This window comes from Pteropus vampyrus, unplaced genomic scaffold (assembly GCF_000151845.1).
Source record: "Pteropus vampyrus isolate Shadow unplaced genomic scaffold, Pvam_2.0 Scaffold48, whole genome shotgun sequence".
NCBI lineage: Eukaryota > Metazoa > Chordata > Mammalia > Chiroptera > Pteropodidae > Pteropus > Pteropus vampyrus.
Window position 1 is genome coordinate 5,042,535 of NW_011888829.1, and position 11,840 is coordinate 5,054,374.

At 40.3% G+C, this 11,840-nt stretch overlaps 1 protein-coding gene across 4 annotated transcripts in view; it reads right to left on the reverse strand.

Annotated features, from left to right (window-relative positions):
* CALD1 (caldesmon 1) overlaps positions 1–11,840 on the reverse strand; it is a 185,941-nt gene that overhangs the window by 32,162 nt on the left and 141,939 nt on the right. For 3 of the 4 annotated variants that reach the window (XM_011359529.2, XM_023530298.1, XM_011359530.2), the window contains 2 exons: positions 7,022–7,168; positions 3,191–3,590 (listed from right to left, as the gene is read on the reverse strand). In XM_011359529.2, coding sequence (XP_011357831.1) covers positions 3,191–3,590; positions 7,022–7,168 — 547 coding nt within the window. Of the gene's footprint in view, positions 1–1,319; positions 1,398–2,626; positions 3,591–7,021; positions 7,169–11,840 lie in introns of all 4 variants that reach the window. The other variant, XM_023530299.1, reaches the window with a different exon arrangement.

Below are 11,840 nucleotides of genomic sequence, written 5' to 3' on the forward strand. Positions count from 1 at the left end.
ACTGAGTTACGATTTCATGCCCTCTCTTTTCTGTAGTTAAAGGTATTCATCACGAAACACTAACTTCAGAGGAGTCCATTTAATACATTTCTGTTTGAATTTAGTTCCAGGGTAACTTTCATTTTTTGTAGATGAATTTGTAGCGTTCTTTGGTAACTAAATGAGAACAGTGTCTCCCAATGTGTTAAATCATTTCCTCAACTGCCTCATTTGAGCCAAATTCAAGTTTTTCGGTTATTAGCATTTACACTTTCTCCTTCCTTTAAATGGGCAGGGTTCGCATTCAATTTTCACTCCCAAGTTCTATGAGAAGCAAGGAGGAACATTTATCTTAAACAAAATAAATATATCACGAACTAGAGATTTTACTTTTTATGTGAATCTCATGAAAAAGCATTTAAGCAAGTAACCATCTTCCTATTGAATCTGGTTATCAATTGTCTAATTATGGATTTTTCTGTTTCTTAATATATGTCGCAATGGGCAGAAAAATGTAGCAAGAGCCCGTTCGAATAGCTATGTCAGTCCCACGGACAAAATAATTCAAGTGTTCTTACTTTGATAATTTAGTTTCACCGTGTTCGAGTACTTTGAACTTACTAGATATTGTCGCAGTTTCTAAGATTACTTGTGGCTAACGTAAGCACAATAGTTAATCAAAGTCAGGCTTTCTGATGTGGCGTTTTGATTCTGTCGGATCATGACATTCTCTCTGCTGTAGCCACTGGTCCACTTATTTGTTTACTTACCTCTGGTCAAACACCCTGGCACCAGCTCCTGTGTGTGCCTCGGAAATGCAATGCAGAACATTTTGCCAAATTTTTCTTTTGAAAACCAAATATCGTCTTCAGTTCATCAAATTTTCTACTGAGATGTGTGGGGGTGTTTTTCCTTTGAGAAGTTAAATCATTAATCAAGGGCAGTTGGGAAAAGTTCATGATAGAAATGAAAGTAGGATGGCTCAAGGGAAAAAAAAATAGCAATTAGAAGAGTAGAAAGCGGGAAAGATTGATCGGAGGAGTGTTTTTCAAGCTTTTTGGCTGTGATCCACATTAAGAACGACAATTTGTATCACAATACAATACTTACTGCCTGCAATGCCTCTAATATTTTATCTATTCTATTTTTTTAAAATGCTGATTGACACATTTAACTAATTTTGAGATGCTCTAAGGTGATTTCACCATTCAATGAATCATGAGTCATGGCTTGAAAAACACTGGATTAGAGGTTACAATTTTGAGATCATCAGATCTGAAGTGTCATGGAACACTGCTCGTTGTTGCTTTATGATTAGGTTATTTCTCAATAATATTTACCTCTTCTTTTTTGAACGTAGGCTTGTCTTCTTGGGATTTTTCTCTCTTAGGTTGCACTTTAGCCCCCTTTTCTTCTTCCTTTTTATTTTCAAGAATGGGAAGGTCACTTATTTAAAAGAAGACCTTTCCAGCTCTTTCTAGAGTGAGAGGGTGCTCAGGTCACTTGACGTGTGGTGTGAGATGACTTCTCTTTTGCTGTCTCAGTGCTCAAGTGTCCCCCTGTGCCAGTGGTGGTAGACAGCGGCCTGGCATGTTTTCTTCCCACCCCAATTTTTTCTTATGTGCCTGCCATCATGCTCCCTGAAATCTCGCGTGACCGGGTGCTTTCTTGTGCGTGTTTACAAACCTCGTGTGTGGCTTGGTGCATTTGCTTCCCTGATCATGAGCCCCTTGTAAAAAGCAGGAGTGAAAGACAACTTCAGTGCATTGCAGACTTACTGATAGAGTAAATAAGGTGGACTTGCATGGAAGGTGAACATGCAAGCAGGTGGCGAAGTACAGTGCTTTTGAATGCAGCCTTGCAGACAGAAAAAACCCAGAGCTTACAAATATTCCCCGCCCCCACCATTTCCATCCTTCTTCAAGCTACATGAATTTGTTTGTGTCATCCAGATGGTAAAAGAAGCGAACTGTATGCTCTTAATTACCAGTCAATTATAAACCGATGCCTCCCCAGATGAATGGCTTTCTGCAAGTCTACATCAAGCTCAGGTCTACATGATGGCAAATCATGGTTCTGACATTTTCAATAAAAGGTCCAAATTGGCTTCTTTCCCTCCTTTATTGCCAGTTAATTTGGAGGAGTTTATTGTTGCCTTCTTAAAATGCTATTTCTGACCACGATTCTTCTTTGTCAGTTTCCCGCCCCAATGTTTATAATTTTTCATTAAATGCCAAACCCATGGGTCAGGCGAGGAGTTAAAATCCTCTTGCCTCATGTAGGCCTTTGGATAGAGAGAAAGCGTTAAAAGGAATGAGTTTAGATGCAGGTGTAGAATCGCAGGTCAACACAACACCACCTCATTTATCATCTCTGGCTTAAGTCATTTTTCTGGTGTTCATAACAAGCAAGGCCAGAGCAATTCATTTCTCTCTGGTTGTCCCAGTAAATTTGGTTGACTGAGTATTTAGCCATCAATCGATTGCTTCATGCTCGTCTATTGCTATGGCCTGAACCAATGAACAGCGTGTCAAATGACCAAGCACGTGGGATCGTGGGAATGCGGCCGCAGTCCCAGATCGGATTGTGCATTACATTTCTCACAAGTCACAGGCATCACACATTTGGTGCAAAATGTTTACCGTACCTGTTTTTTTTGGACAGCTGTCTGACATTTATCTTCTGGTCCTTTCTTTTCATGGACCCATGTCCTTTCTACTTTTCCTTCTACCTCTTCCCCTTTTATCTTTTTCTCGGGCACCTCACTCTTCTCTTCTAGCTGCTTTGCACGTTTTTGCTCTTCTAGCTGATCTTTCTCTTCCTCCTCCGCCTTTGCCCGCCTCTCCTCTACGGCTCTTCTCTCTCTCTCCTTCACCCTTTCCCTCTCTTCGGCCTCCCTTCTTTCTCTCTCTCGTCTTTCTCTCTCTCTCTCTGCTGCTTTTTCTTCAGCTTCAAGTCGTGCTTTCTCCTCCGCTATCTTTTGGTCTTGCTCAGCTTTAATTCTTTCTCTTTCTTCTGCTTCCAACCTGATCCTCTCTGCCTCCGTCCTTTCCCTTTCTTCCTCCATCTTTTCATCACTGATCATCTCCTCTGAACCTTGCTCCCTCTCCTCTGTGTTAGGCCTGTCCGCACCCATCTGCCCATTTTTCAATGCCACGCCCATGGTTTCCTCTTGGGGTCCTGTTGTTTTTTCTTCTACCACCACCTCTACCTGATTTTCCTTGATGCTCCCTGGCTTTGGCTTCTCTTCTTCCTCTCCCTCCTTTTCTTTTTCGTCTTTCTTGTTCTCTTCAGCAACCCTCCAGTCGTTCTTCTGGTAGGACTTCGTGACTATTTCTGTTTCCTCTATCTCGTATCTTTCTTGGCGACTTTCACTTATTTCTTCCTTCTCTGCATGTTCGTTTTCTTCTGTGTCGTTTTGCGTTCTTCCGCTTGGTAGCGACAAACTCGCATCCGTTATTGTGGGGTCGAACTCCTTCTGCCGCTCCAGAGCTTCCTGGAGGCGTTTTTGGCGTCTCTCCTCCCGCCGAGCCAGGCGCTCCAGGAACGCGGCCTCGTCGTCGCCCTCCACCTGAGTGTTCGCCGTGGTTGTCTTGACCTCGTCAGGCACACTGTACGACAGAAACGACAACGCCAAAGGCAGCGTGCTGATTAACCTGTCAGTTGGAGTCACGTAGCCTGATCCGTACGGGGACTATAGCGGAGGCTGGCAGTACCACGCCCATGTATATCCCCTCCGCCTTAGCATAGTACTAAGGGCCTGCCTGGTTTTTACATGACAGCTATGCAAATCTTTGACCTTGATCATTCTCTGGCCACAGGAGTCTACTCTACATGCCCACGGTGCTGTATTAACGCTCTCTGGGAGCAGCCCTCAAAACAAAAACTGATGAGCATTAATGTATAAATATCTCCGCTTCCCCTACCTTTTGAGTTGGATAACTCTGAGGCGCCCATACCACCCTGGATCTTAGCGTCCCCAGTGGAGTTAAGCTCCAGATCCCCACAGTGGTCACCTGCTTGGTAATGAAACCTTTATTTGGTTTCTTTCCCCTTCCTGTCTCACTCTGCCACACCACTGGGATCATTTTACAAATAAACTACATGTGTTAAAATTTGTGTTTCAGGATCTGCTTCTTAAAAAACTCAGTCTAAGACAAGGACCAAACTGACATAATGAATAAATTTCTCTAGCATCGTCTAGTATTTTCACAGGTCACCAAGTCATCAAGAATGCTTGAAGTGGATTTGTGGGACACGAAGTTCTTTGTGAGGAAGGGGGTGTATATTATAGGGTGGAAATGCTATACTTACACAGATGACCCCCATGATATAGACATGTAACTGTCTACTGCCATTCATGTTCTTCCCCCTGTAGTCACAGGAAGTGACTGCCAGTCAAGGATTGTATTTTCTACCCTCTCCTCTTCTTTGCATGTAGGTGGAGCCATGTGACCAATAATTCCCAATTGGATGTAAGTGGAATTGATGTGTCTAGACCAAGACAATTAAGAAGCAGAGGTGCATTCTCTATCCTCTCTCTGTCTGTCTGCTGGCTGGATCAGAGGACCCCAAAGCATTAAGAAATGACAGAGTCACAAGAGGAAAGAAAGTAGGTGATCAGTTCTACCTACTAGTCAGAGATAACCATACTGAGACTGACTGGTACGTGTTATTGCATTAAACTACTAAAATTTGAGGGCTCATTGTTATAGCAGCCCAAATTACCCTAACTAATATATACGCCATCTATACTCTTTGTCAAGATTTCCATGAATAAAAGGATCTTTTGCCCTTTCTATAGTAGGTGAAGAACAGTTAAATTTGATGTTTATTTAAAAAGAAAAGAAAAATCTCTAAAATCCAAACTGTACCATGTTCATCACCTCATTCCCTATTGCAGGATGCTGTACACTGCCCGAGCCAGCGGTGTTGGTCTCCACTGGCAGGAAACAACCGGTCATGTGATACCAGGAACTGTGGCCAGAGTTGGAAGATTATGTTTTGCAATGTTTAGAAACTCCATCAAATTTCATGGTTCATACCGAACTTGGCCCTTTTGAAGTTCAAGTTCACTTAATTTTGGAAAAACACGTTTCACATTTAACGACAAGAAATGGCAGAGTAAAGGCTAGATGTTAAACTTTCTTGGCCTTAAAGGCTGCCACAGGACACTGTCTCCATGAATTAGACATAAAAGGATTAAATTTCTCTGAAAATACAAATAGTTTAGAATTTAAGGGGAATGTCTCTATATATAGGCATTTGGATCAACTTAATTCAAATAATTTTTAAAAGGTATCCCAAATTCTAAGGCGCTAGCCAGATGAAAGTACTCTTGAGTTAAGAAACCAACAGACTATTGAAACTTTCTTTGCCTGTTTATAAATCTTACAGCAATCATCAGCAGAAGTTAAGTACCAGTAAGGTTGTTTATATTTCAGAGGTAAATCACATGGTCTCAGATCTTAATATGCTTTAGTGAAAAAAAAAAAAGAACTTTATGTTCCATTAACAGCATGAAATAAAACTACTAATAATAAAATATGAGAAAAGAAGAGACACACAATAGGAGCAAGATTTTAAAAGTAAGAAAACTATAGACCACGAGTAACTTCTTTAGCCGTTGCTGATCACTCACTGATAACCAGATTCAGGAAAGGCCTCAAAATGCTATTTTTAAGCTCAAGGGGGAAAAGGCAGTGAGACTATACAGCTCTCCTCTGTAAAACTCTGATACCATCTTCCCAATGATTGTTAAAATTAGGTGCTTACTATGGGCAAGGCACTGTGCATTTTACATGTTTATTGTCTCATTTAAATTTAACAACATTCCTAAGAGAAAGGTATAATTTTTGTTTCCATTTAAGTGAAGAAATATGCTTAGCGAAAGGCTGGGCTGGGATTCAAAGCCAAGTAGTGAACCCCGGAGAACATATATATCTCCTTTGCTATGCTCTTCCCTAACTGGTAATCTAATTACCAAGTGACAAGGTCTCTATTTATCCACTTAGCCAATAAGCTTTTTTTTATTGAATTCATCCTGTCTGCCATCATTTTCAAGACTGCTTTCAGAAACCTTCTGTGTACCCACTCAAATTTGGGCTAAAAAGACCAGAACTCTTTTCCTTCAGAATTTTCTAATAGATTAAATTAAAGGAACTATCAACAATGTCCTCTCAACACACACAAAATAAAAAACAAACTAAAACCAAAACCACTCACAAGATCTTTTGTGGTGATTTCATTATATTTAATCAAGTCATGGTTGTACATTAAAATTAATTTTTTTTCTCCACTTTCCCCAAATATCCTCATCTTTTCTATACCTTAAGGCATATAAGTGACACATACTAACCATTAGCATAATGGACTGTGTGAACTTACATGCGTGAACTTATAAAAGCTCTTTTTGAAAAAGTTGAAACTATTAAGTGGTCTCTCTTAATAGACTTCCCTGATTTCGACCAGGGCTTGTGTAAAAAAAAAAGGAATTGGAAAACCAAAAACCTAATTGAAAAATTACGTTAAATTAAACAGGATTCTGCACCTGCTGATCAGAGAATATGATCCAGTCTATATATCAGGAAAAATCAGACATTTGCAATTCATGCCTGACTTTCAAATTCAGGTATCATTTGCTACTGGTAGGCACGGAGGCCTATTAAACTAATAACTCTTCAGCTCCAAACTGATAGCAATAGCTTGAAGAATGAATGTAAATAGTTCGCCTTATTTAAAAATATAACCTACTATACTTAATAAATGTAAAAAAAATTACTAGGTTATAAAATACAATTCTTCAGTTGGGGTGAGTTTTGGGGAGGGGAGAGAAAGGAGGAGTGGTGCCCTAATGTCTAAACCGGTCTGGCTGTCCAATCTGATGAGTTGCTTAAAATGGGTATAAAATAATTACACGAGTTAGATAGACGGAAGAAGAGCTGCGTTGAGCTGAGAAGAGAATGCTTTGCCCAATGCATTCCATTCACGAGACAGGTTAACATAGGAACTTAGAAATTTTCCATTCCAAAGAAAATAGTACCTGTTCTGGGCGTTAACCTCCACCTGGTCAGTCACCTGCCCAAAAGATTCTTCCTCTTGCTTCTGCCGCAGCCTTTCCTGTCGGGCTCGGCGGCGCCGTTCCCGGGCGGCCTCTTCCTCATCGTCGTCGTTTCTCTGGTAGGCGATTCTGCAACAACACAGAAGCATCCTCTTGAGTGTACCAGCTGCCAGTCATCCTCACCAGCCTCTCGGCAGGATCAGCCCTGACTCCTCTTCTAACTTGACCACTTACTGAATGAACCACAGGGTTGTACAAATCCTTAAGTTTAGAGCCCCCATCTGACTAGTGTTCACACTTTTAAGTATCTGAAAAGCACACATCCAACAAAGAATAATTTGCAATCATCAAATAAACAACTTAAACTCAAAAAAATCTGCGCAAAAGCAGGTTGCCTTAAGAGACCGCGTGTTAGCATATTTAGATTTCTTGACTAAGTTGTTGATTAGAATGTAAGATTTAGAAGCAGAAATCCAAAGCATGGAACTAAAAAGAATCAGAAGGCTTATTAAAAAAGTTCGGCATGTTGTGTGAATTATTCGTGTGGACATTGTCACCAAGGTCAGACAAGAATCAAGTTAGGTATTAATAAAACCCAAATCGCTAACTAAAATTGAGAGCAGGATACCTTCTTTGCTTGGATTTTATTTTTTTTCCTTTTAGTTCCTTTTCACAGGAGAGGGAAGTTTTTTTGACAACTGGTAGGCTTCAAAGCCAGTGCAGCTGCCTTTAAGGCCCCCTCTTTTGTATCCGACCTGAATGGCAACCCACGGGTGTATATTTAGATAGAAACCTAAGGGCTAAGGCAGGTAGAAGAGGCACAGAGGGCTTCAACGCATACGTGTTCTTTAGCTTTCATAGTTTCAGCTGAAGCAAATGCCTATTTAGAGAAATTATACAATCAATATCGCTATGTTAGATACATTTCCCTTAATATTTACTCCCAAATAAAGAACAGACCTGGGGAACTACAGATGCCCAAACTCAAGAGGCAATGACCTGAATGGTTAATGACCTGCATTGATGACTTTTGAAGGAGTATTGTGAATTGAGATAGACTTTCAGGAAGGCATGGGTCGTGCTGGCTGGCCCCAGGACAAACTGGCCTGATGGGTCCACAGGCTGGGATGGAGCTGCCTTGTGCAGCAGGCTGCTTATTACATTAGAGAGTTAGTGTTTTTATGTTACTTACGTATCTACAGATAGAGATTCAGATATGTAAACATTTCGTGTTTATAATTCTTCTATGACACCAAAAGTAAAATAATTTACAAATGAAAGAAAATAAAACAGCAGAACCATACAATTTACACCAACAATGTGAACCTAATGCGAGTGATATTGGTTTGCTCACGTTAGATTTACACGCCAGGCGTTTCTACGCTTAGAGTAGTACTGTACTTCATCTGTTTCTGTCTTTTGACTTCGATCATACAAATACTATGAATGTTTTTTCACCTAGGTGTCTTATAAAAACCAGGATGAACGATTTCTAAAGTTGGTTGATTTACTCTTTGCTACTTCAGAAAATCTGACTTCACACTTACTAAACTCTGCTAATGGGCAATACCCAAGTGACAATATGAAGAAAATGTCATTGACTGGTTTATTCCAGCAAATGTGGCGAGAAGGGCAGTGTGATGGAGTTAGCACTTGGAAAACCTAGCTCGCGGCCCTTCGATTATTAACCTGAGTTACATTTCCTTGTGTGTAAGCGCGTGACAATCAAATGATATGTCATGGTAAGGCACCGTTCGGTGTGATATTTCTCTCGTCTTAGAAAAGTGCAGTTGAGGAACTGCTTCGTGAGGCAAGATGAGTTCAATTTTAGACTTGTTGAACTTGAGGCGACAGCATGACATGATTCGAATGTCCCCTTCTAATTCAATCACATTGTAGTCTGCAGTCTACAGTTGAAAGACCTTCCCAGTGGTTTGGCTTTAATCTTCAGATTCTTGGCCTGATCCTCCTTTGGCTTATTTCTCTGTAGACAGCTTTAACCACAGCAGGGTCCTGAATGACTGCTTCCCAAGCTAATCAAACACAAAGTCTCAATACGTTCTTCTAGGTCTCCGGAGCAGCCAGGAGAGCTTGGCTATTACTGGGACCTTCCTTTTCCAAGACAAGCAAGAGGCATAAAAGCTCCATCCAGGACACTCTATGCTCCAAACAAAACGCCTCCCCTCCTCTGCAGAACCTCATTTTTAGCCTTTAATTCCCCACTATATTTGAACAATTCGAGATGTTACTCTCTCTCTCCCAATGTGCTTGGTGGCTGGATGTTGGTGGCTTTTGACCCTGACACAAACCCAATTTGCCATCGCGTCCAGGTCACACTCCACCTTTCTTCTTTTTTGATTTCTCGTCGGAGGAGTAACCCGAACAACCAGGTCACCTCCACAGTCTCTCTTAACTCTTCTCGCTTGGTGCAGCTTAAAATTTACAGCTGCTCACTCGCCATTGGTAGCCCATGCCTAGGTTACGCAGTTACCAGAACTAGATTTTTAAAGATCTGTTATTACTACTGATACATAAACATATTAAAATTGTTTTCAAAGTTGAGAACAAAAAGGAGCCAAAATGGCTTCATGAGTTTTGAACATGCCCAGTTGCTGGCTCATTAACATACCAATTGACTTTATAAGTGAAATTGGGTTCGTGCCAAGTGACTTGATACTATCTGGAAATTCTTCAAATGTGAGACTTCCTTCATCAGCCCTCAGCGTGCAAAGCCTGGTCGCTTCTTAGCTTTCAATCTGTCACACAGCAAACTACTCTCCGCACTGCTACCGCAGGTTTATTTATTTATTTTCTTTCAAAATCAAAAAACTTAATTGCTTATTTTTTTCTGATCCTAAAAGTAATATACACCTATTATTTTCTTAAACCAGACAATACAAAACATATAAAAGATAAAGTAAAAATTAACTCCCTAATCGCAACACTCAGTAATAAACATGATTAATATTTGATGTATTCTACCAGACATTTTCCTATGTGTCACAGATACTTTTGTAACAAAGTGGGTTTATGTTATATATGTGTGTGTATTATATGTGTGTGTGTGCACACACACACACACATATACACACACACACACATAATTTTATAAAGTTTCTTTAGTTTACCTTATTTATAACTACTTTTTAACCTATTAACAAAATACAATTTCAACGGCAACACAGTATTCTATATACAGATGTACACAGTTATTATATGGATGTACTTATATAATCTGTTTAACCAGTTTTCTACTGATGGACAGTTAAGAGATTTTTCCAACTTTTATGTTCCTATAAACAATGCTGCAAGGACATCATTATAGATATACTTTTACCACTTGTTCAATTATTCAGCCAGCAAAAATTTTCAGAAGTAAGAATTTCTGAATTTAAGAGTAGACTCACTTTAAAGACTTTTGATGCACATTGACAAACTGCCATCCAGAAAGGTATGTAACACCAGCAATGTATGTGAGTGCTAATTTCACCATCAGTAGAATTTACTCCAAAACACAGACGAGTACACAGCATCCTTAATACCGTCAAATGCTAGCACAACAGCCTCTGCTTTATATGCTTGAGTTGAAGGCAAAATGTTAACATTTCTAATTTTCCACACATGAGAATTTCAATGTGTTTGAAATGCTGCTGACTAGTAAAAATCATACCTAACCACCCACCAGATTATAATAAAAGCATAACAATCCATTTGTTCCTTCTGTGAAACCTCAGCAGATGCTGGCATTAACCAGTCTGCTGGTGCTCTCCACTACAAAGACGGCGGATGTTCCCAGATGATTCAGAGGCAGTGAGGACTTGAAGACCCTCTGAATCATCCGGGAAAGAGAAAACCATGTTTATTAGAGTTTTAATCAAATGCATTTTATTTAAAAAGAACAGGTAGCCCCAAACGATGTGGCTCTCTATTAAATGAAATGTTCGATTGACCAGGATCCACGACGTTCCCACCCATGCTGGGTGTAAGCAGGTTTACTACGGGGCACCATGCCTTGTTTTTTGGTACCTGCCTTTGCTCATCTCTCAGCATGAACACTTGGAGAAAGGTGGGATCAGCTTTACTGCTGGAGGCCAGTGCTGCTGGCAGCAAAATGGCTCATCAAATATTCTGGAGAAAGAGAGAATGGTTTAGTGTGTGTGTGTGTGTGTGTGTATGTGTGTGTGTGTGAGAAAGAGAGAGAGAGAGAGAGAGAGAGAGAGAGAGAGAGAGAGAGAGAGAGAGAGAGAGAATAAGTGTTAAACAATCTCAAAAGTCCAAAATGATTTCATGATGTTATTTGATTGTGTCAGTGGTATGAACAAAGTAGAGAGAACTGGCTTTTCTTCCATTCCCAGAACCACTGCTTAAAGGCTCTGGTGTTAAATTATAAGAACAAACAGATCTATGCAATGGGAAAACTCTCTTGGAATGTTGTGGCTTTCGCACCAAAGACATTTTAAGTCTCTACCACCAGAGAACTACAGCCTCAGTATATTCAAGTAACAAGGTAATCACGTTACATGTTGTGCCTTTTAGATAGAAAGTTTGAATAAAGAAAAATATTGCAGCTATGGCAAATAAGGAAATCACGGAGGAATTAGTGTCTTTATATTCGGATGAGCCAGGGTCTCAATGTATACTGAATGAGAGAAAGAGGACGTGACCAAATTTCCACAGTAAGACACTGGAGCAAGGCACATGTGCACATGTTGTCACCTTGCCTCGTGTCCCTCTTTCCCCATCTTCCCCACTGAATGCATCCTAAGACTTGTGCAGCACCAGAAAAGTTTCATCTACAGTA